The following is a 26292-nucleotide window of genomic DNA, read 5'->3' as shown; positions in this document are numbered from 1 at the left end:
GTTGCAAAGTTTTGGTGGGCTTATGTTTCGAAGCATTATTACTACGGAGCCAACTTTTAGGCGCAAATTGTGCGTTGGTAAGCCAGGCACATCCAAGGAGTTTAAAAATTCAATTGGATATTGGTGGATTCATCTTCTTTTGTTACACAGTCAATGGATTTGAATGAATGCATTGTTCCAATGATATCATTTTGAATTATGCAGTTTAGGTCATCTACATCTTTATTCTTAGCTGCTAAAATTGCTCGCTCACTCAACCATTAATTATTTTTGTAATTATTAATGATGTTTGGGAGCCCTTTATTGATAAGTTCGTCTTTCGATGAGACAAAGTTACACACATTCTGAGGAAATGAAATCAATCCGCTCGATTCGTCGACAGGTACTCGACCATTACCGATAGTCAGTAATTGCTCAGAGAAATCTTCAGTAGATGTGTCATTAAGTAATGCAACTCTCATGTTTGTTGTCAGCTGAAGTTTCTTCACATAGCGCCATAGATTCGATGATTTGAGGCAAGCGTTTATTTCGTCAGCAGCCGTTGATCTTGGAATTACTGGCAGTGTTTGGCGGAAGTCGCCAGACAGTAAAATCATTGCGCCTCCAAAAAAGTCAATAATGGCAATTTCACTCTTCCACTAAGGCAGCACAATCCGGGCGTTTCTCCGGAAAACTTCAATGCGCCACAATACTCGCAAACAACGTTCATTGGCCCAATGCAAACGCTAGGATGCAAGCAGTAATCAGTGTTGCAATCATATCGAAACGCTGCTCGATTTAAATCATGATAATTCTCTTCTTGTGTGTCGAAAATGATCTACTTGTTGATCTCTGTTATTCGCTCGACGATTTCGCATTACCAACCCAGCCGTTTCACGGGCAATGCCTTGCGCTTCTTCAGCCGTTTCATTCGCAATGTTTCGTATCCTTTTTACATTACGGCTTGGTCGGGAAAGATTCGATCGTCTTGGTCGCGGCATTGATAATGATGATTCAAAGAGAATACAAATTACTGTGATTATATATTTCTGACAAAATTTATATTATCTCATTTTCTACTTAACCATAGACAAAATTATGCGTTTGTTTGCGTTTTGTTATTCCATATCAGATGCGTTTTTGTTATTCCACATTTTATAGTGACTTAACGGAAACGCGTTCAAATGGGATAAGAAGTATCCTATGTCCGTCTCCTGGTTCTAAACTATCTCTCCACCAATTTTCAGTCAAATCGGTTCAGCCGTTCTCGAGTTATAAATAGTGTAACTAACATGACTTTCTTTTATATGTAAAGATGTAGGCAACTTGCAGCAAAGTCTATCGGTCCTTTTTATTATATATTTCACTATTTCATTCTACTATTTTCATTTCAGAATATTTTTTTTTTTGATTTCCTATTTAAAGTAATGTTTTTTATGTTTTTAAATTTATTCTTCTTTTTTTATTTTTTCTTTTTTTCATTGAATACCATCTTGTTTTATCTTCTACTTGGTTTTATTCTAGTTAATTTAATTTTTCTAATTCTATTTTGTTTTTATTTTTTTCATTTTGATGTATTTTTTCATTTAGTTTAAAATTATTATTAATAAATTGTATGTTATTTATTTAGTTTTATTTTATTTATACATTCTTTAATTTTAATTTCTTTGATTTGATAATTTCGCGGTCGTTGGCATTGAAATGCATTTCGTATTACTCATACGCCATGACCAAGCACTTCCATTGCGCTGCACTTCCGATTGCCACTGAGCACATAATTCAAACAATAAAAGAAAAAATTATTTTCGACTATTACATTTTAAAGTGTAATTTTTTGCGAAATAAACACGTCAAAGTCGTAGTCGCGAAAAGGCGTTGATAAATAAACGAGCAACTGTCATAGTGAATCACACAGGTATCCAAACGTATAGTTTTCGTTCTACACAAACATATGTACTCACGTATTTATTTGCGAGTTTATATGTTTCTATTCACTGCGTGTACTTAGGGCACAAAAAGAAGAATGAGCAAAATGATGTCAACCGACCAGCTTGACTTCGCTAATTCTGCACGTTTTGGGCATTTAACACATACCCATACACATACACTTACCTACTTACATACACATATTATGTACAAATTTTCATTTTGCTTTTAGCTTTTTTACTTGGCCCCATGTACTTTTTCCCTTAATTTGTCATCACGTTAACAGCGTGTAAACTTTATGGTGACCCCTCTAATAGGCCTTATATTATTTTTTGCCACACATTATTATGTCGACCTCCTCAAATAGCAATCATCATTGAAAGTGTCATAAACACTCGCTTCTGGCTAAAACATTCAGCCTATCCTGTGAGCTAATATGCTTCCTACCATTCTTTCCTTCTTCCTTCCTTCCTTCTCTCTCTCCTTTCTGTCTCATTTGCACTTCCATTAGTTCCAGCAACGCCTTGACTGCCTCACATATTGCCATTCGTACTTCAATTTGCTGATTTGATAAGCGTGTAAAATGCTATTACTACGCATCACAATTACGTGTTGTTGTTTTTATTGTAAGCAACAACACTTAAGCATCAAATTTACGCCACTCTGATTCTAGCAAAAAAAGTGTGGAGCTACTACTCTGAATTAATTATGTGGGAGTGCGCCTGGAAAAAAGGAGCGACAGTGCCACAAAGTGTTTGTCACACATTTTTCACTTTCATTGCTATTTCCACTTAATACTCATTTCTGGGAACTTCGTTTGCTAAAAGCTATTCATTTGGCATTTTATTAAATTAAAAGCGTGCATTTTCATACGAGTAATTGCGCTTAACAAAAAAATAGTAGACGGTAGAAATGCCAAAAGCTTACTGTAAATGAAATAATTTATTGCCCAAATATTCACTTATCTTCATGTAAAGTACTTGCACGTATGGACATACATATGCTTGTCGTACTAGATACATAGATATGCAAAAAAGGCTAGTCAGGTAAATATATGAGCTTAAGTCCACCACACTCTGACATGGCCATGTAGTAATGCAGAAAATTTACAAATAAAAAATGTTTAACATGGATACTTTTTCCCAACGTTGCGAGTGGGTGAAATGCCACGTGCATTTTTAGGATTACTACTTTGTTTTTATTTTTGTTTTGAGCACTGCTGTTGCTTTGTAGGTCATTGTAAGTTATTTGTTCGTGTATTTGTGTAGCGATTATCCTTGAACCTTGTACTCATCTTTAAAATTCAATTTGCTACCATGGCTACAGTGGTGGTCAGCCAGAAAGTGCGATGATCGGATTTATGCATGAAATATGTAATATAAAGAGTGTAAACTTTAAAAATGTTGTTAGGAAATATTTTTTGAGATACTTTTTCATTTCCACAATATAATTATTAAAAAAAAAACTGTTTCAGAAACCGATTTGGTATATGCACTTGTGCTCATATAATTAAGCCACTTTATGTTTACAATATTTCCAATTTTTTCACGCTACATTTTGTTCGTTATTCTTTTATAAAAATTTATAACAAAAACCTTATAGATCAAACCTCCAAACTTTTTAAAAATTAACAAATTACAGAAATGTTCAACATTTTAATCAGAGTCTTTATAACACTTCGAGGTATGCAGATTTATAGTCCATTCAAATTTAGTTCAAAAAAGTGTAAACGTGAAGTAATTTTTTTTTTGTTTACAATGTTGAGCACTTTCTTCCACATAAAAGATTTTCGAACATACGATGACCGCTATGTTATAAAGCCCTTTTTCTTACTGGGTTAATTTAAGAGTTCGAGGTATGCGGGTAATTGCGCTAATTACGTGTAAATACTTGTATTGGCGGCTTTTGCATCTTCAGTAATCACCACTGAAATTTTCCGAAAAGGTTTTCATAGAGCACTTGAGGTCTCAAACATTCTATTTAAATAGTATTTTTTACTTTTCTTTAAAAAATATCTAATGGAGATTACATTTTTCCACAAACTTGATCCTGGTTAAGTTCTGCTATAGATTATTGACAATAACATATCTCCAAAAATCGACTCATCAAACTTTTTAGGCGTAAAGGTGATCATAAATATAAAACAGAACAGCTTTTTAATAAGCAACTGTACGCAAAGCTGCAAAAACTTTCTAAATATTCCAGCCGATCTTTTTACTTAGCCACTACTGCGCATGTGGAATAAATGCACCCGCTACATTAATCTTTCGATTTTGGAATTTTTACATTTCTCTTCTCATCAATAAACACTCAGCTTTTAGCTAATAATTTGATGCATTGCTCGCGCCGAGCGAAAATCAAGAGAATACGAGTGTGTTGAGACAAAATTTGCTGTACGTGTCCCACAGTTTGAATGGACTGGGAACGGGCAGTCTGAGCTCTCGCAACAACTTTTAAATAATTCAAATGCAAATCGATTCAATTTATAGTTGTGATGAATTTTTATTGCTTTAGCGTTGATAGATTTTATGTCACCATAAACATGGGAATACATCACCTTCATTAAGCAGCTAAACTGCGCAAAAGTGTTTGTTGTCAGATTGTGACAATTTCTCTAATACCTGTGAAGAATAATTTTTATTAAGCTGCTCCTACTACTACACATATTTTAGCATAAAGGCAACTCATTATATGTTATTCTAATATCCGATTTCGGTAAACATAAAAGATATTCTCATCCTCATACCCACTTGCCCTGACCCCACACTAATGATTTGGCGAATCTAATTAGAACTTCCAGGGAGACTTCGCTTTAACTGTTTTGGTTCACGAAGAAGGGATGCACTAGAATCCTGAATCGACGGGTCTTCTCCTCAACTCTATTGCTACCACAGAAATTGTTAAGCAGGCTTCGAACCAGATTAGTTAATCTTCTGTTAGTAGCTGCACTTGCCAACTTCGTCATTTCCCAGAACACCACGACCTCCCGTGACCGAATACTCAGTAGAGGTTGATATTGTCGGGATCTTGGAAATCTTTAAGGATATATTAAATTAGTCGATATCAGCTTATGGAGTTGATCGTTGCCGGACTATAAGCTAAGTAAATGAGCGGACGCTTCAAGTGGATGGACCTTGCTTTGCCTGATGGTCAGTTTTTTCGACCTCTCTTAATGAGATCGCTGGTAGGATACTAAACATCTTGTTCCAGTGCCCAGTTTCGAATCGTCATCGCTTACCACGATATCAGATTCCCAGTCGGGAAGTTACCTTCCTCTAAGAATATTTGTGTGCATTCTGCATTCTTCCGTTCATCACTGGCGCCGCCATTCAACAGTGCTCCACATTCCTCAGTTCTCACCACGCCTTTATGTATTTATGTTTATTGCGAGTAAATTCTCAATCTTCACAGTTTTTTACTCACTGTTGAATTTCAAGTCCTTTTAAGTCACAGTCATGATGTGTGGCATGTTTGACCACCAAATGAGCAGTCGCGTAAAGTGAAAAAAAGTTCAAACTACTTCCACTTCAGGCCAGTGAGGAACCAACAAAAAAGGCGCGGCAACTATTTTTTTATTTCTGCTCTTTTACTCATTCGCTTGCCATTTTTTTGAAGTACGAAGGCAGACAACCTGTCGAGCATTTTGCCATTGCCGTCTGCGGTGGGCTGTATAATTCGCCTTGGCTGGCTTTGTTGTTGACTCTACTATAATTAAAAGTGTGCCTATGTTTATTTCCGCAAATTAGTTTTGTTAATTAAAGATCCCCACACACACACCTACCTCTTTTTATAAGACTATGACACTGAAATGGAAAGCCTCATTCGACCGCCATTGTTTTTTTTTTATTTTTGTTATCCACTTTTGTTTGAGGGTGTGCACCTGGCTTTTTGAGTTTTTGTGTCTGCTGGGTCATTTCATCTACAGCCAACCATACCACTAAGTACTATAGGCTATAATAAATGGAAGCATTTATTGTTGTAAAACACTGCACATGGCTTATTCTCATTGTTTTCGAAAGTGCTTCATTTTACTCCCCTTCTCCCTATTTACCTGCCTTTCTAAGGTTAGCAAGTGCATTAAGTGGGTCATACAAACAGAAAGCAACGTTTGTCGTATTCAACAGAATCCTCTGTACAGAAGATGCAGTAAGGACTGTCTTTCTAAATTGATATGTGTAAGTATGACTTCAAGTGTCCATGTCTCATCAGTACGCTGGAAATCCACTTCACCATCTCTTCTGGGCACCCCTGCCATAGCATCCAACACCTCTAAATCATCTCTTTTCTTTTTTCCTTTTTCACTCGTCAATATATAGTAAAAGTACTTCTCTCATCATTGCTTCATCTTCCGAAGTTGTTCGGAACGCACTGCGTACTTTAAAAGCTCAAAGTAGTCAGAGTCGTGGAAGGTTTTTTAAGAGTCTCAGACCGTAAAGGAGGACACTACGTTCGACGCTTAAGTAAAGTTGCCTACGTTGTTGTTTGGGGCCACACATGTTCAGCATCACTCGGCTCGGAGCTAATGCAACTTTTTCGACTGCTTACTCAGTCTAGCGTAGAATATCATGCCGAGGTACTTTAGGTCCGTTTTCGAATTTATTGCATGACCGCCAAATGTGTGTTGTATGCTGAATTGTGTTCCCTTAGCCACATGGATAACCTCCATTCAATCCATTCACTTATCGTCCTTCTTGTGAATTAGGCAGATCCATTTATGTTATATGTAAATATTAAATAGCTTTTTTTATTTTTGAAAGAGATTTGCGAGCGATTACTTCAATAAATCAAACTGTTACTTTATTAATAAAATTAAATTTATTTACTAATTTCTTATTTTATTTTATTTTCTCTTGTAGCGGGCCCTATGTGACCAATTTCGGCTGGTGATGCCGCAAAGACAGCAAAATCAAAAGTCGACGCAGGTATTTCAACCTCGATAGTAACACAGTTAAATCTTCCACAAAATGGCAGTCAGCTATGGCTGTCTCGCGGTGCAATATGTGGTGGTACCGACGGTGCTGGTGTTGGGTAAGTGTCTGAGATAATAAATATTTAGAATTGTTTTAAAAATACTTTTTCAGAAAAAAATAATTATCCTAATGAAAGTCCTAAAGATAGATTAGTGACTACTGAGACACTCAATCACTTTACTTTTGAAGCTAGATAATTTTTTCGTGAAAGTTATTATTGTTTTTTTTTTCTTTATTTTCACATAATTGATTTTCAATTGTGGGCGAAAATTACATTTTCTTTGAATCTCTTACAAATTAGGTTAGAAGGTAAATGGTCGAGGAAATAGCCCCTCTCTCTGCTACAAAGCACAGTCGGGATCAGACCACTTCATTGCCGCAATGGCCTGTGCCAACACTCTTCTTCGATCTGCAATGTTTCCGGAATATTTTTCACCCAGGGTGTGTAGAGTTGTATCCTACTCAATGTCAACGAGATATATATATAATATAGTATATAACCTCCTTTAACTCCGGTAGGAGCGTGCGGCCAGAACAAAAGTATTGAAGCCATTTCGATTGTGAGCACGTTGTTTTAAAGAATTCCAGGTGGTATTTGAGTTTGATAAGTCCGTATCCATGTGTCGCCAGGAAGTTTTTGATCTTCCACGATTCCTAACACATTGTGGATTCCACCATAGAGCAATCCTGCATACTTCGCCGGCATCTTTGCACAAAGTGTGACCTATCCAGCAAAATCGTCTGCATTTGATAATGAGCTCGATTGGCAGTTCGTTGGTCGAATTAAGCAACTTCTGATTTGAAATAACACGAGGCCACCAAATTTTCAAAATTTTGCGCAAGGAGACGCTGACGAATGTTTGCAGCCTTCGGATGCGCGCGGATGTAAGCGACCAGAATTCGCAGCCATATAGCAACAGTACTTTCACGTTAAAGATTGACAAATCATTTGAAAATGGATGTGAGTCGCCGAGCTGGGTTAATACGAAGAGCTTGAAATGCTACCCGACATAAAATTCTGTCAAAAAATTGTAGGCACCGGGGTTTTCGACCGTGGCTATTTTTTAGTGACTAATGTTCGGAGCGTGTTGAAATTAGATACGAACGAAAAAGCGTTACCTATATGCCGCAATTTCTGGATTTGGTATGTCCGCACAAAAAAAGAAAAACAGTTGTAAAAAATGGCGTTGAGTAGTACCAGCAAGTTCGTTAGGATCGAGAACAACCTCTCCCAGTCTTTTGATAAAAAAGAAGATTTCAGTGACTATGCTCCTATATATCATGAGGAAAGACGTTGTTAGAGTTTCATTTTTTTATAAGAGCTTTCAAATTCTCGTGTATGCCAACTAAATCGATATCGTTGGTCTACCACGCCGCTAGTTCTCCCCCTTCTGAACTGAATTAAAAAGCGAAGTGGATGAGTGGAGCTGAACGAAGGCAAAATGAAGTATTTTATGTCTTCACGTAAGCAATTAGCGCTTTCGTGTTTCACACCCATGGCTAAGTTGAAAGTTATGATTTTAAAGTAGTATGAGACTTCCTTTACTTGAAAGCCAGCGTTAACGCCGCTAATAATTTTAGAGTTAAAATTATCTTATCAACAAGTGCTTATTTAAACTGACTAGGCAATTATCCAGCTAACTCTTCTCTCGACAAAAAACAAGTACTACACTTTATAAGTGGGTTATATCGCTGTCCTATTGTATGACAGAGAACAATATCCGATGACGGGTCCCTTGAAGTCTTCGGGAGAAAAATTCAGCGTATTTATGTCATGTTAAAGATGTCAAAGTGATACTTTGTATGAGCTTTGCAGGGCCATAAACATAGACATTGGGCAGCGAATATAGATGCTGTGGCAGCATCGATTTGATTGGGAATACGAATGCAGCCTCTGCGTCTGAAAGGTTAAACGGAGCAAAACTTGGACTCTTTTGATGCTTCAAATTGGTACCAAGACCAGCACACTTAGGTGAGCTCTGTCAAAATCACTTAGACGGTTACTACACCAATGAAGAACAGAAAGTTGAGTAAAAAATAATGATACCTGTTGTAGTAGGGATGATAGATTTACAAAGTTTTCTCCTTTACTATGGTGAAAAATAAATTTGTCAGGGGAAATTCGTCTGCCCCGTCACTTGGGACATTCGGCAGCCGAATTCTGCACGATCATTTCGCATGTATTCACACACTCGTCCAATTAGTCGTTGTTCAGACGGCATATCACCAACACAATCTCAGTTTTTTTTAAACACATCCCAAACGATTCAGCTTATTCTGTGAAACTCGCTCAGAGCCGAATAACGGTCTGTTAAAAATCTCTAAACATCTTTTCTTTATTTTGTTTTTGTGCTGATTCGTTATTTCCTTTTGTTATTTTAATTCTTCATTTTGTATTACGAGTACTTACTTTGTAAATATAGGCGAAACCATGTCAAGGTATCTAAATATTTTGAACATGATCTTTAATTTTTCTGAAAGTTGGTTTATTTGTAGTCATGAGTATAATAAAAAATTAACTGAAAAAATTTTATAATATTGAGATTTATTCATTGTTGAACATTTTTTGTAGCATTTTTTAGTGAAACATCTTTGCTTTTCTATCGTTTTTATAAAATATGCTAAACAAATTTTATTTCTGTTTCATTTAATTTTTTTGGTTCAAAACTTTTGGGACTTCCATTCTTGAAAAATATTCCCTCAGATTTTTTATTTTATTTTATGTTTTTCATTGAAAGCTGAGATCAATCACAGAAATTCCTGAAAGTTTCATTGTGAGATTACCATACATTTTCGAGTTATGTTCATATACCTAAATACAGCGACTCAGTGAAAAATACTGCTCTAGCGATTACGTCCATTTTCAAATCGATCGAAGAGTCGTTACGCACAATGGTAAGCAGATAAATTATAACTCAAACATTTTAGGTATCTCGCTATGAAATTTTCAGGCGTACCTAGTATCAGCAATTAATGATGGAAATAAGAAACAAATCTGAGGTGGCGAGCTTCTCAAAAATTACAAACAAAAAAAATGTCCCAAAAATGTTGAACAAAAAAATTCCATTTTTTTTTTTAATTTTAATAACCATATTTAATCCAAAAGACTAAAAAAAAATATAACTCTTAAAAAGAACCGAATGTATTATACTTTAAAAAACTCTATATAAATATGTTCAGCATTGAGTAATCCTGAAAAAAATCTCTTTTCCAAAAATGTTGGTTAGTTAAATCAATTTGCAGAAAAATTTAAGATCACGATACAAAATACTTGGGTACAATGGAACCGCTCTTATACATTATCGAATTTAATTAGCTCATGAATATTTTTTTCTTCACTTTCAGCCGCACTATTTCGACCTGCCGGTATCTCGTTCGTGTACCTGTTAATGTTTTTTATAACGCCCTTTATCCCCATCGCCAACAGTCGTAATTTTAAAAGTTCCGTAGGACCGTTTTTCATCATACTCATCGCACTATGTTCTCTACTACTGTTATGTCATGTAGTACTTCAAGTGACAATAATTGCAATGAAGATCGAGTCGATCTTCGCTATGTGTTCATTTACGCAACAGTTGTTGCGGCACATCGGCTTCATTAATTTGCAAAACCTACAGTAAGTAAAAGAATTAGAATTTGAAAAAAAAACAATACAAAAAATGTAGATTATTAATGTTATATTATTCTCTTTAATTTAGTCCAATAGCTGCTGCCGAATGGCATTCGCCGGATTTGTTGGTTTTCATCACCGTGGTGGCTTCGTTTGTAATTATAAAAAAACTAAGCCAAACTCCACCACCGATAACTTTGCAATTAGAAATTGGAGAAGCAATACCAATTCCCATGCGACCGACGGATGACAGTATAGGTCCCGATGATGAAGCTTTCTTCGATGGATTAATAAGAATATGTAAGTGCGAATTTTTTATGGGTACAATAAGTTTCTATATATAACTCCGAAATTCCGCATAGACTTTGTGCAATGGCGATAACAACGCATGCATCCTTTTTTATTCTTAAGCTTTTGAAACTTTTCAATTTGTCAATACTGAACGATATTTAAGTGTACTTAGCTATCCACAAATCCCTGCCGACATTAACAGGGTTTACCACGGTAAAACCCGTATTATTGCCGTACTTAGAGTCGGCAGTCTTTGGAAGGTACCTCGATCAAAGAGTTCCCGGAGCAACCGACAGGTGTCGCGCTACGTCAACTGATTTGAGTTCTGTTTTTCTTTATTAGTTTTCCACATCTGTGATTAACATTCCTACCAAAATTTTAGCGCCACTGCTGGACATTTGTAAAAATTATGCCGTCTTGTGTAAATCAACATCTTACCGTGTCTTCGATTTTTTAAAGTTGTAAAAATGGGTTTGAATAGCAAGAACGCGTTTGTATTAAATTTTGCATTAAAAACAAATTTAATGGTGCGAAAACCACCTTAGAAATATTCGGAAACTGTTTCGGTGATGATACTCTAAAAAATACAGCCGTTTACGAGTGCCATGAATGCGTCAGAAGTCATCGTGAGTCCAAACGTAATATCAGCCCATCGATTTCGAAACCTGATGGAAACATTAATAAATAATAAATCAATAACCGCAAATCAACCATTATAGAGCTGGCAGAAGGCTTGAGCATTGCTTTTGGATCCGTTGAGGTCCCAAAGGAACTTATTTTCATGCAAAAAAGAGACCGCGTTGATATCGCCATAGACTTGATTTCTAAGGCTTAATCCGACCCAACATTCATCACATGCATCAGACGAGACATGGGTCAGATGTAGGAATACGACACGTAATTCAGACATCAGGCGAGTGATTGGAAAGCTGCGAATTAGCGTATGAACCAAGACAAAAAAACACGTAGTTTTAAGTCAAATACGTTATGAGACATTTACCTAAAGCAATTCGCCAAAAAAGAAGAGATTCGTAGAAAACGACTCGTGCATTTTGAACCATGATTACGCACCGTCACACAGTGCCATCTTTATCCGTGGATTTATGACCAAAAACGAAACGAATGACATTCAATAGAAATTCACCTGATATGGCTCCCTGATTTATATTGATCGAGTCAAAAACACCTAAAGAAAGTAATGAAAAAATCGGAAACGACTCTGATGACTCTACCGAAAAGAGAGTTCCAGAAATATTTCAAAACCTGGATCCAAGGTTGGCATAAGTGCATTGCAGTTTATGAGGACGTACTTTAAAGGCGATTATATTAATTTTGAGGAATAAATTTTTATTTTGAATTTTCTGAATATATTCCGGGAACTTTTTGATCAATGTGGTATAGGGAACCTCCCGTGCACTATTGTACCGCAGGGATCACTCCAGAAATCATGCATATACTTGAGCTCAAAGGCGAGACCCAGCAATACGCGCGGACTATCGACGGGCCATGAACAACAGTTTCACAGTTTCGTCATCTATGAACTATAAGTTTTCAGCCAGACCTCGCCTCGCTAGACCTTTGCTAAAGCAATAAACATTTAATAGTAGTTTAAACTCGAGGTTAAGTTTAAAACTAAGGTACTTCTCTAATCTCGAAGGCTTATTAACATTATCTGCGAGGAGAAGCAGCTTCTCTTCAAAACTGACTTTGTTGGTGCGGCAATAATTATTTTTATTCAGTTATGAAAAAACCTGGGATTTCAACCAAAGCTCAGAAATGATTCTCTAATCGATCTTAAATATTTATTATTCTTTTGGGGCAAAAATTATACAAAATTCTAGAAAATCTCAATTTTAATCTAAAATACTATAGATTAGGACACAATTACCAAGGCGCCACAAGTTTTGACTATTTATTTATTTATTAATTTGAACTATTTTTTTTTATAAAATTACTGTTCATTCTAAATATAATCATTTAACTCCTGTTGCAAACTTTGTACAAAATTTGTAAAAATTTAAAAAGTAAAAAAAAAAATTAAAAAATAGAAATTGGATACACAGTGAGCCCATTAAATATAGTTTTAAGTAGCTGAAAATTATCCTACATTTCTAGTAATTTTTTTATCTGACTTTGTTCCGCATTTAACGAGTTAACGAAACTTTTTTCACGAGGAAAAATTGGATAAATAGATTTATATGGAGTTTGTTATAGAATGAAACATATTTTTATAAGAAAAGTAGGTCAAATTAATTTGAAAAAAGATATAGTCAGAACTTATTAATTGGCACTCACTTTTTAAGAGCTTTTTTCTCATCTTATCTCGTTAAGTTTTGCTAAAAGAACTTGAATCCATTCTAATTATATTTCTACTAAAGGTAGGTCCCATTTAGCCCTTTCATTCTCTCATTGAAACTACAGCAAGACTGGAGTAAAATTCTATTACTTTGTTCAACTATTTTCAAGACTGGTATTGTCGTTGAAAATAACCAGCTGTTTTCTTATTTTGTCGCATTATTGTTGTAACAGCATACATATTCCTCATAAATGTTTATGGAATGCTGCTGAAGTGACACTAATCCCGTAGAACCGACTATAGAGGGAATGATATTTGATCGCCTTATTAATATCTCTTCACTACATTTTGAACTTAACTACAAAATTTAAAGCGCACATTGACTAATATCTAAATATGTCTGCGCGTTAGTTTACCGAACTTTTGAAAAAACAAAAATATTTTTATCACCATGATAAGGCGAGTTTTAACATTAAAGGTTAGTTGAAAAAAAGACCTTACATTATTTTTCTGTTCAGTAAAACCCTGAGTAAATCAACAGGAATATGATATTCCGTTTTCATTACTGGCATTATTTTCAGGGACTGAGAGAATTCTGTTAACCTTCGATGTCGAAAGCATCGTATACAAAGGTCTATTAAAGGTGATAGCATTAGGGAACAACAACATTTAAAACAACAAACAAAGCAGGAGCTAAGAAGCAAGCAATCAAAAGCTCATTTGCGAAATCAAGTGCTCTAGTGCCATTAGCATGAATGAATTCGCCTTGATTTCAGCTGTTTATTTACAACTTGCCAGTATTTATAGCATTCGCATTGTGTTTTGAAGAGGACTTTGTTGTTATTACTTTATTATTTGAGGAAGGCAGTAGGCAGGTAGATTTCCAAGGATAATAGATTACAAGTTTTGGTCATCCGAAGCAAAATTGGGAGAGTAACGTCGACTGCCACGCCATAGGGAATTCGGTGGCACAATTGTGCCCCGTATTTGAAACGTATTCATACGCTCATCTAACCAGTCGTTGGTCAGAGGGCAACGAAGTAAAATAAGCAGTGGTTGCGTCGATTTTTTCGTGTGGCACCAACGCAATATCAATTTTTGCATATTAATTTTTGCCGACCTCTAATGTAAACAAACCGCTGTCGCATCCCCTGTTACGTCAGCAAATCTGTTGATTCTTTCAATATAAGAGAATATATATGCATGTAGTCTGTAAGGTTGTTGTAATCTTAGACTTACCATAAATAAATAAATAAAAATCGTTGAAAGCCAGTTAACGATCCGATGTTGGCCACACCTACTTAATTCTCTCCACCGTGGTAGATATCAACTTGAGTATCTTAACTTTTTCAAATGTTTATTGTAAGCTGGAGAAAAATGTTCGGTATTAGATTAAAAGGTATATCTGAACTTAAAAGTGGGGATATGAAAGGACATTTAAAGATCTTAGATGACTTCCTACATAGTCCCATTCTTCATGGGGATGATATACTATCACCCAAACCAATACTCTTCAGGAACTTCCAAGTTATAATTAATGAACGAACAGACTGGAGAACTAACTCTATCACTTTCAAACCTGGTTCCCAGCTATGGGAGGCACACGGGCAGGAATCAGTGGACCTAAATTCAAAAAATCGATTCCGATGGGATTCTACCCAACAATATTCCAGGCAGAAATACATGCCATCGAAATATGTGTGAGAGAATGCCTTAGCAGGAAAATGAGAGGTACTCACATCTACATACTTTCAGATAGCCAAGCGGCTCTAAAAGCCCTTCTACCAACAACTATCACCTCCAAATTGATAAATGATTCTAAAACTTCTCAACACGTTAGGGAACCTCAACATAGTAACACTAGGCTGGATTCCGGGACATGAAGGGCATGAGGGAAATGAAATGGCTGATGACCTTGCAAAACAAGGAGCAAATATGCAACTTACTGGTACTGAGCCTTTCTGTGGACTCACAAAAGGCCACATTAATGAATTCCTTAGGAAATGGGAAGAAAGAAAACTTGCTGCACACTGCCTAAACTGTGCCGGTCAGCGTCAAGCCAAACTATTCCTAAGCCCCAACAAAGGAATATCTGACAAGCTTCTCTCACTAAACAGAGTAGATCTGCGTCTTTTAACAGGATATCTTACAGGTCACTGCAGCCTGAGGTATCATCTAAATAATATTGGTCTATCTGAGACCAATGTCTGCCGCTTTTGCGAAATGGACATAGAAAGCTCAGAACATGTGCTTTGTGAATGCCCTGCGTTGGGCAGACAGAGACTTCATCACCTTGGTGGTATCGTAGTATCTCCATGCAATCTTTGGAACAACAAACCCAAAATTGTGCTAAAATTTTTAAAAAGCCTAAAGCTCTAGGGTTACAAAAATAGGCCTTTCACAATAGATCAGCTCTGGTCGCAGTGCGTAATGGCCTTCTAATAATAGCAATAATAGGTATTAGTCTGAGAACTATAAATTTCTCAAAAGCTTGAGATTAATTAAAGAATTACGATTTTCCCAAACGATTGACATTCTCAAAATGGCGTCCTATCTTTCAGAATTCCAGCTTAATTTTTATCATCAATATGCATAGTTTAAGCATTATTTTCTCTCTTTCTCTAGCACCGCTCTTCTGTCTAGCAATGCTATTTGTTATATCCATTTTGCGGCCGTCAGCACCTGCTGGATTCTATTTTCTCATATTCCTGTTGAGTGGCTCGTACTGGGCCACCTATAATTCGCTGCGAAGGTGAGTATAATTTTTGAATTTTCTTTATTTCATGAAATATCACTTGAAAGTGTAAAATTACATCATCTTCTTCTCCATTCGTATACATTCGTATACTTAGGGGATTCTCAGTACTGCTGCGTTTCCTAATGCTGGTGATCGCGTTACATTCGGTTTGTATCGTCGCATATCAAACGCCATGGGCCCAACATTATTTGAGTAGTGATAATTTAATTGCAAGGTAAGAAAAATTTATAAAAAAACATTTCATCTAATTCATCTTAAATTAAACTATTTTTTTTTACAGATTAATCGGCCTGGAGCCATTGGTCTTATCGTCTTGCGATCGCGATATACGCGTCATGAGCTATAACCTAAAATATAGCTTCGACTCCTTTATTCTTCCTATTTTAATGCTGTTAACATACTTTGTACTTGCGCTAACCGCTAAGTGCCTAAGCAATCCACATGTGAGTAGTAAATAAAATTAAAATAACAAACTATGATCATCATTCATATTATATGATGATACACGCATTTAAATTACATGTATACTTACCTAATACTTCTCGGGGGTCCTGTTTGCATTTTAACCAATTTCGTGGTTATTGTGTATTAACTAATCGACGAATGCACACTACAAACAACAATAAACGCATTTTCATAGTAAACAAAAAAATATCCTCTATACTTTATAACACAAATAATACCCCATCAAAAAGGCATTTGGCATTGTTTTGTCTTATATTTTTCTTACAGATAAACAAAAATTCGTATGTAAACTAATTTGACTAAAAAAGTTTTAACTTGAATTTCTTACTTTTCTTTCTTTTAATGCTGCTTTTGCGTCCAAACTACATACAATCCTCTTGCTGCTGATCCGAAAAAATCCAATTCGAACGTAACACTTACAAAACTTTATTATTCGTATATTTAAAAATTAATTCTATCTACTTACGTATATTTTTGTATTATTAATATGACTTTTAAATTCTAAAATGAATTTGTAATTTTGTGCACTGCGTAATCTGACTTGCTTAGGTCACTGCAAAGCCCAAACCCGCCAAGGGCCAATTAGAAAATGGTAGTAAATTAAATCGACAAATTTCGCGCGTAACGACACATTCATCGCGTAGTAGTAAGAAGGATGGTTGGTCACGTGCACAACGCCTGACTGTAAGCAAAAAAAAACACAAAAATTACACACACACATTCACACACAGTCATGCATATAAATTATATTATTAATATGGGAGTGTAAAAATGCAATGTAAATTTAAAACGATGACTTGGGAAGTACTTGTCTATTTTAGGGCTGCATACCATGCAGTGAAACTAATTATAGACCCACTTTTTTTAATGCGAGCTTCAGCTGTGTATAATATTTTGTAACTCGGATTTTAAAGCAAAAGTGATTCAAAGTTGGGACACTGGCTACATATGCATCTAATTTTAAGTGCACGTACAATCTGTCTAATAGAAACGTGACCACTATACATTCGAATCTATTTGACCAAATCAATTCTAACAAACTGAATTTATGGGCTTATAATATTTATTATACGTAATATATTCAATAAATTTTATAGTCACCACCATTAGCTTTGATGAATTCACTTTTTCGAGCCATACTTTCTGTTAATTTCTGCGCACGTCATGGAAGTTATCGACTCCAACTCAGCCGAATTTACTTTGATTACTTTGTAGATCGTCCATATTTGTTTTCCTATGAGATTTTGCTTCACTATTGCCCAACCACTTTCAACGGTCTTGGCATCAGGCGACTGTGCAGGCCAATCCAACATTTCAATACCATTTTGCTATTTCCACTCTATACACCTTCGCCTTCTATGCTCGCGGTCGTTGTCTTCTTGTAAAATTGAAGGTTGGCTAGTTCATCTACATAAATGTCTTCGCAGCTGACGAGTAAATTTTATTCATCAAAACTGCATTCAAATTGGTGGTAAATACAAATAAACGGACTAATTATGGTGAAAATATTTCAAAAGTGAACTCTGTGCTACATCGTTATTCGGCTCTGCCCAAATTTGACAGAATCAGCTGATGGGCTGACGTCATCTGAGGGGTGTTTACAAAAAAACTGAGATTGTGTTGGTGATATACGGAAAAAATCAACCAATGGCAATTCGTTGCCGCATGAACAACGACTGATTGGACGAGTGGAATATGTGTAAAATTATCGTGCAGAATTTGGCTGCCGAATCGCCACGTGACGTGGCAGCAAAGTTCCCCTCACACTTTTCTTTTTCACCATAGCTAAACAGCAAACCTGGTATTCTATCAGCCTTGCGGCCAAAAACTTTTTCTGAGAAACAGCCCCAAACACGAACCTTAACAGGATGTTTAACACTTCGTTGAAGTTGTCGTACACCAGGACAAACCGTGAATATTACGTTTGCCCAATTTCGTTGTGAATTTATCTACAGAGAGCTATGAGAGCTGCGGTTTTTTTGTTTTTTTTTTTTTTCAAAGTGCTCCGGATTTGAGGTCTTCTGCACGTAAACGTCCTCGAGTCGTGTCTTTAGATGCATTAGTACCACTTTTCCTTAATTTTTTCAACTTCTCGCAATGATAAGTTCGGCTTTATCACAAATACTGTAAATCAATGAGCCGATCTTGCCTTGTAGAGATATTTTTTGCTTTTGGGCTCTCATTATGGAAAAAAATAATGGCTCAGCATGCGCCAATGAGAGACATCGCCCACGTAAATTGCTTGCCCTGGATGTTTAAAAAACAAAAATGCTCCAATTACTCCACTACTTGACAATACACTCCAAACCGTCACTTTGTGGCTGTTGATGTTTTATTATAATATATTGACCAATAAATTCCGCCGCCGTAGCCGAATGGTTTGATGCGTGACTACCATTCGGGAGTGCGTAGATTCGAGTATCCGTGCATGAATATCAAATAATAGAAACAGTTTTTCCATACCTGTCGCCCCTTGGCAGGTAATGGCGAACCTCCGATTGGATTTATGCCACGAAAAAGCTCCTCATAAAAAACCGTCTGCCGTTCGGAGTCCGCTTAAACCTGTAGGTCTCTCCATTTGTGGAACAAAATTAAGATGCACACAACAAGCAGAAGGAAGAGCTCGACCAAACACCTAACAGAAGTATACGCAGCAATCATTTATTTATTTTTTTTGCTTATTCACATTTCCATTTAAACGAATATGGGCTTCGTCAATCCAAATGTTACTTTTCGCCATACCAAATCGCTCCAACATCACCACGTAGAAATTTCAACGCTAATTGTAATCGTTAGGCACTTGCATGATTTGAGTTTTAAAATAGTGAAGTCTAAGATACTTCCTCAATATTTTAAGCACAATAGTTCTCTTGCTCACGGACTGACTCGGATTTTTATGCAGCGACGAGCTCAATATTTTCAATTGTTCTCTTTGTCCGGCTGGATCACAGAATTCTAATAATTCTAATAGCCTAATTAAAGATATTTCTCAATCACTTGAACCTCACACTTTATTATACCTAATGAAATTTATTGGACTATAAAATTGCATACCCAGACTGCAAGTTCTGAAAGTTGAAAGTTTTGACATGAGAGAATTCATAGGGATACGAATGAATTGTGATTAGGGCGCTGTACACATGTATAAGTATATTAAAGAGGGATCATCGAACAAACTACGAAATTTCATATAGAAACTTTCTTTTCCTCTATTTTTAACATTTTCTTTGATAAACAAAGGAAATGTTCCCCTTATTTGGATATAAGATATCCTAAAAACGTAAACCAAAAACTTTAAACTTGCAGATGACCCTCCGTACATAAAAGTACAGACAGTTCTGGTAGCTAAATGTTGTCCGCTGTTTCAATAACCCAATTGCCATAGAAATGCTTGATATTACTGCACTGGTTGATATAACTACAGTTATGGTCTTGGTGGATATAGGACATTACCCATAAATATCTGAAATATGAAATATTAAATTATAATAAAAAATATAAACTAATTATATAAAAAGAATAAAACCTAAACCGGAAAATTATAATTTACAAACTACCAAAAAAACTCTAAAATGTCAATTTTAAATTTCAACATTTTTCTCAAATATATGGAAATACAAGGTGGCGCAAAAGTAAGCTTGCGATGTTTTTTGGCTGTAATTAAAAAAAAAAAAATGAAAAACTTTGATTCTTCTTGTAGATTATTTTTATTTAGTCTTTGATTTTTTATACATCATGTCGAGAATATGATGTCATGTAAATGGCCGCCGCCACAGTTGATTACCATTTGAGCCCTTTTTATGGCATTTTCCATCACTTTGGCCAAAACTTCCGGCGATAGGTCCCCACATTCTTGACGGATATTGTCTTTAAGAGCTGCAGGAGTCTGAGGCTTGTTGACATAAATCCTCGACTTCAAAAAGCGCCACAAAAAGAAGTCTGGAGCGGTCAAATCAGGCGATCTTGCTGGTCAGTGCAAATCGCCAAAACAGGAGATTAGGCGCCCGGGAAATGGATCCTTCAGCTATCGGTTGTGGCACGTGCAGTGTGTGCCGTTGCACCGTCCTGTTGGAACCGCATGTTTTCCAATCCCAATTCATCAAGTTGCGGCTTAAAGAACTCGCTGATCATTGCTCTGTAGCGCTCACCATTCACAGTAACCGTTTGGCCCGCGACGTCTTCGAAGAAAAAAGGTCCGATGACTCCTCCAGCGAAAACAGCACACCATACAGTGACTTTGAGCGGGTGTCATGGCTCTTCGTGGGTTACACGCGGATTTTCAGTGCCCCAGAAGCGTAAATTTTGCTTATTTACGTACCCGCTAAGATGGAAATGAACCTCATCACTCATGATTATTTTTGATGAAAAATCATCTTCCTTTTGGTGGTGATTAAGGATGGCTTGGGCGTATGTTAGACGCGATTGGCGGTCAGCAGCTAACAGCTGATGCACCGTCTGGACTTTGTACGGAAACATCTTAAAATCTTCTACCAAAATTCGCTGTAAAGACCGTCGACTGATACCCATTTGCGTGGCCCGTCGTCTGGTCGATGTCGACGGCGCTTCCATGACATCCTCAGCCACGCCTGGCAGCATCTCGTGTTGTGCCAGTCTCTTCGTGGCGAGCGGCTAAACGTCACAGTGTTTCACCAGTAGGCGTTGGACGGCGAGGAAATCTGCGACGAAATTTACGTTGTGCCAAAGTCACCGACAGATTATTGGTCAAATAAATAGTCAGCAATCTGGAGCAGTGTAGCGTAACATTGTTTATTAACGTGTATTTCGCATGTGTTTACTACACAAATGTCAAAACAGAACTGACATTACGGGCCAATCGCAAAATTTATAGCATTTTCTGATAGGAGGATTACTTTAGCGTCACCTGTTATAATGTTAGACAAAGTAAAAAATTCTCACTATTTTACGCTAGATGTTTAGGGAGCCATATCTCACGATGTATGTATATATTAGTTTAGACTACTTATATGCATATTGTACTATACGGCGATGGCTGAAATGGTGACATTAGGATTCGAAAAAGTTCTTCTTCAGTGTTGTGACTGTGTGTTACAGTCTTCCAAAATAAGGCCGATAAAAATAAAATTTGATGAAAAAATCGTACTAAAAAGTAAAAAAAAAACACAAATTTTAGTGGATGGAAAAAACTTTTTGCTACTAATGGGCCCAATACAGTATCGAATTCAATAGCAAAACAGTGGTACCAATAAAACTACTAGAACGGCTACCAATCGTCGAAAATGTTGTTAAAATCATGGACATTGCTGACTTGGGCCGCATATCAACACTTACTATATGTCATTGCCCAGACTTTTAGTTAGAAATCTTTTCAAAACCATTTGCATAGAGAATGATTTCATCGCCTAAACAAAGCGAAATACATGTAAACCTTTTACTTCGAAGGTTAGGAAACATCGATGTTTCATTCAGCTTAAAAAAATATTTTTACTCGTTTATCTAAAGGCATAATTTGCCCTAAGTCAATGTATGAAATTTTAGCGAATCTGTTGGGTATGCGATAAAATATATTTATTGATACTTTGCTGTTGGCGTTGCGAAATAAATTTTATGTTTTAGTTCACCTACACCTGTGTGCAAAGCTTTGATTATTTATTTAATTTTAATATTTTTTTTTATAAAATTATAGTTCATACTACAAAAAAAAACCATTCAATTCCAAGTTGCAAACTTAACACAAAGTTTTAAAAAGTTCAAAAAAATTTAGTAAAATTTCAAAAAGTTTGCAGTCGTATAGCCATTTAAATTTTAATATAAATTCGTTTTAGTTTAAAGTAACTCAGAAAAAAGTAGATCAAAATGTTTATATTGTGCCAATTAAAGCACCTCACAACTCGAATTGATTTTTGACAATTGTTTGTTTTTATTGGCGGCGTTATGAATTTTCTTCCATAAAATGAATGCTCGAAATTTTTTATATCTACAAAATTATAAAGACACAACTCAAAAAATATTTTCAAGAAATAACGCGATTTTTGAGTCACTTCAAACTTAAGATATTGAATAAGAAATAAAACTGATTAAGGGGTTATATACCTTGTGGGCCCGAAAAAATGGGCGATTGTCATAATTTTTTTTAAATATGTTTTAGAACTTTTATTCAAATGAGGCATATATCATACTAAAGGGTAACTCTCGAAGAATACATTTTGGTGTTTTTATTTGAAAAAATTTTCTTATTTATTTTTTTTTTGTACGAACAATTTTGTTCGGTTTTTGTATAATACAATTAATATGATGGTGCTTTGCACAAAACTTGCAAAGGAGTTGATTACTGCACGAGGTGGTGCGGCTTTTTGCGTTTCAGCCTTACAAACCATTTATGTTGGTCAGTGAGGGCTGAGGCTTCGCTGTTGACACGATGAGATAGCCTATTTATATGAGATAGGGGATTTTTTTCAATTACGACGGCAACTGGTTCTATGCCGAGATCGCGTTCGAGATCGCTGATGCCTACATACCAGGGTACGTTAGTAGCGCATCGCAAAATTTTATTCTGGAAGCTTTGGATTTGAAGTATGTTGCTGGAGCTTGAGCAACCCCATAGTTGTATCCCATACGTCCAAATTGGTTTTAGTATTTACTTGTAGAGAAGTACTTTATTGTACATGGATAAAGCAGATCTTTTACCCATAAGCCAATACATGTTTCTGAATTTAATATCGAGTTCTTCTCTTTTCTTCTTTACGTGAGAACTCCATCTCAGTTTAGTGTCAAGAGTCATACCCAGGTATTTAGCCGTGTTATGATACGGGACTTGCACTCCATTTATATATAGTGGAAGATATCTTATTTACTGTTGATATAGCCACTCCGCCGAAACGCCGTTTTTTAGAAGAGGCTTGCGGTGATCACGGTAGCGCATGAGCAGCAAATGTTGGTTAGTGAACCTGAACGGTTTATTTACCCAAAAAAAATTTTCTCGATATGAAAACCACTTTACACCACAAAAACGATTTTTGAGAGGTTGAAAAATTAAAAAAAAATTAATTCCAGCGAACTGTGCAAATAATTATAAAGAGTTCAGATTCACGAGGTTGTAACTTCGAATGATAAAAAAAAAAGTTTATGCAAATCGGTCAAATAGTTTTTGATAAATATTCACCGCGACGGTAATTTTCAAAAAACACGACTTCGAGATAATCGCGTCTAAAGTTTTGCGGGCACTTCATTTATGCATAAGGTCGCGCGCTTCCACTGTCTGTAACTTTCGTTCTAGTGCTCCGATCTTTATGATTTTTTGAATTTATATTTTTAAGATGATGTACTTTTAGAATAGGCCATAAAAAAATTTCGATTTTTAGTCCAACAGAAGGTACGAGCGCAGGTCGATAAGTCCATGACTTTTTGTATTTCTGACCTCTTTACTGAAAAAAAAATACCGCTCCTGTCAACAGGCATCTGTCAGTTGACTCCTGTCAAAATTTGAACGTGCTGCGTCAGTTAGTTTGTGTTTTACTGCTACCTTTATCAGACTACCCAGTAATTCACAGTCGGCCACAAACGCAATCGTGTAACAACTTCACAGGAAGATTTGGCGTTGTTTAATTGCAATATGGACGAAACATGGATCCATCGCCACACATCAGAGACCAAACAACAGTCGAAACAGTGGGTTTTTAAGGGTGAATCGGCTTAATAAGCACACGAAATTCATTTTTTTTTAATTTTGTACAAAGCTTGCAACTTTAAATGGTATGGTTTTTGTTGTAGTATAAGCTGTATTTTTATAAACAAATAAAAAATTTATAATATTAGAAAAAAATTATTTACATAGTCAAGACATTGTAATACATCGCGCTGCTATTTTTCTACCCACTGGTGTATATCTACATATTTCACTGTCGTGTGTATATATGTGAACGCAGAAAAGCCTGATCCGAAGTTATAGCTACAGCCTTGTCTAAAAGTATTAGGCACCCCATTAATTACTGAATTTTTCGTTCTACAAAATGAAGTGATGACTTTTTATTAACAAATCAGTGCGAATAAAAGGTATTATCCTCTATACAAGGTGCAAAACTTCATTCCTCATTCTTCGCCTAACAATCGTCACACCAGGCCTGCCAAATACCTGTAGGAAAGGAAAAACAAATCATTGTATAAGATTTGTGGTATTTCCTCGAAACTGGAAAATCCCAAAATATTTTAAGTATACCTTTAGAAATGCAACTTCTATGACTTTACGCTCCAAATGTGCCCTTGCTTTTCCCACAATGCAAATTATTATTGTAATCAAAAGTTAAACACACTAATGACTCATTTACAAAAAGCAATGAACACTTTGACGTTGCTGTATTTGAAATAATGCCTACATTTAAAATGACTCGTATTTTAGTGGGGTGCCTAATACTTTTGGCTAAGGCTGTATACAGGTATACTCGTATGTATGTGTATGTTTCGTGTGTATATGTATGTATATGTATATTTCGTGAATGACCGATTCCAGTTCTACTCAGAAAAACGTTTAAAAATTTCATGAAGGGTGTGTAATATATTATATGTATTTTAGTTATTACTTTTATTATGTATTGAAAAAACATGTAAAATAATATCTTAAGTTAAATTTTAGTGCTGAAACGTAAAATATAATATTTCTACCTAAACTTTCTCCTCACAACCTTTTATTTTCATACTATAATTTATATATCTGTAATACACTGTTTGAGTAAAGTATGGCACAAATACAAGTTCCTTCACAAAATTATAAAAAAAATGCAAAATACATACAAACTGCCTCAACAGCACAACACTAACTTTGAAAAAACCGCATTTACAATATTTCCTAAAGTTATTCAAGCGAAAAGCGATTAATTTCATTCCATGCAGGTGTCGTATAGTACTCATGAATTCTCTAATAAATGCAGCAGGGAAAATCTATCGGTGCCAAAACAATTTAAAATCCTTGAAGGAACTTGTTCTTGGACCACCCTATGTAGGCTATACTTTGTTTTCCCTTTCTTTGCCTTCTGTTAGTTGTAAGTTATTTTATTTTTTATCAGTTGATTTAGTTATTAAAAACATTGGGGCCATAGAGATCCATCGTTCAGGCCACAGAGATCCATCGTCGTCTCTCTTACAATCCCTACATGTCCTTTAACTATTCTGTTGTATTAGCGATCCGCTGTAGTGAGTCGTTATCGACCTAAAAGGCCCGATCGCAGTCTTACTATACAAAAAACACCCAGCAGCAAATTGCATAAGCCCTACCAATAATGCCGCCATCCCGATTTTCTAGGTCTCGACTTGAAAAATCCTTAAGTAGTCCAGAAGTGTGCGAGCTAAGAACAATATCAGATTTCAATCAGATTCCAGTAGTAAATTCAGCACGAGGTTTCATCATAGCAGAGGTGATAAGATCCCACTCTGTGCAATGTCTCGCATAGCCGTTTTCTGTACGATTACTTCACCAATTTATAAGTAATTGTGGACATTTCTGCTCGTCGACATATCGATGTAATGAATAGTCAATTGATTTCAATAGCGGAGTGGAAGTGCGGCCTTACATTGTTAGACGCACCTACCGCATTTAGAAGGGCTGTCATATGCCAAGGGCGTAATCCATATGTCTTATGTCAATACTCCCGATAGTTTCATGCAATGTTGTCCAAACCCAACTACCCCAGCGGTAGGCATATCGGGTATTGCTGTATTTTTCGGGAGTAAGTCGTGCAGCCGCCGTACCCGCCCGATTATGTGGGCTCAAAATCCACAGCAACTAGGCATGAAGCAGTCAAATGATAGGAAAGGTTTTTTCTAATAACACTCACCTCTCGGAGGATAATGACGAACCATTGAGAGTATTTCTATCATAAAAAAGCTCTTCATAAAAAACTATCGGCCCTCTGAGGTGACATAAAACTTCAGATCCCTCTATATGTGAAACAACATTAAGACACACACCACAAATTGTGAGACGAGCTCGGCCAAATATCTAATAAAGAATGTAGGCACAATTATA

The 26292-nt window shown here is 36.1% G+C and overlaps 1 protein-coding gene across 3 annotated transcripts in view; it reads left to right on the top strand.

The window, feature by feature from the left end:
* Positions 1 to 26292, top strand: part of LOC129246828 (piezo-type mechanosensitive ion channel component) — a 156956-nt gene that overhangs the window by 65352 nt on the left and 65312 nt on the right. For 2 of the 3 annotated variants that reach the window (XM_054885473.1, XM_054885471.1), the window contains exons 3-8: positions 6762 to 6933; positions 10221 to 10491; positions 10574 to 10785; positions 15698 to 15824; positions 15925 to 16044; positions 16111 to 16273. In XM_054885473.1, coding sequence (XP_054741448.1) covers positions 6870 to 6933; positions 10221 to 10491; positions 10574 to 10785; positions 15698 to 15824; positions 15925 to 16044; positions 16111 to 16273 — 957 coding nt within the window. In that variant the 5' untranslated portion in view covers positions 6762 to 6869. Of the gene's footprint in view, positions 1 to 6761; positions 6934 to 10220; positions 10492 to 10573; positions 10786 to 15697; positions 15825 to 15924; positions 16045 to 16110; positions 16274 to 16844; positions 16980 to 26292 lie in introns of all 3 variants that reach the window. The other variant, XM_054885470.1, reaches the window with a different exon arrangement.

Source organism: Anastrepha obliqua, chromosome 5 (genome assembly GCF_027943255.1).
Source record: "Anastrepha obliqua isolate idAnaObli1 chromosome 5, idAnaObli1_1.0, whole genome shotgun sequence".
Classification (NCBI taxonomy): Eukaryota; Metazoa; Arthropoda; class Insecta; order Diptera; family Tephritidae; genus Anastrepha; species Anastrepha obliqua.
The sequence above is the reverse complement of the archived record's forward strand: the minus strand, read 5'-3'. Positions and strand labels throughout refer to the sequence as shown.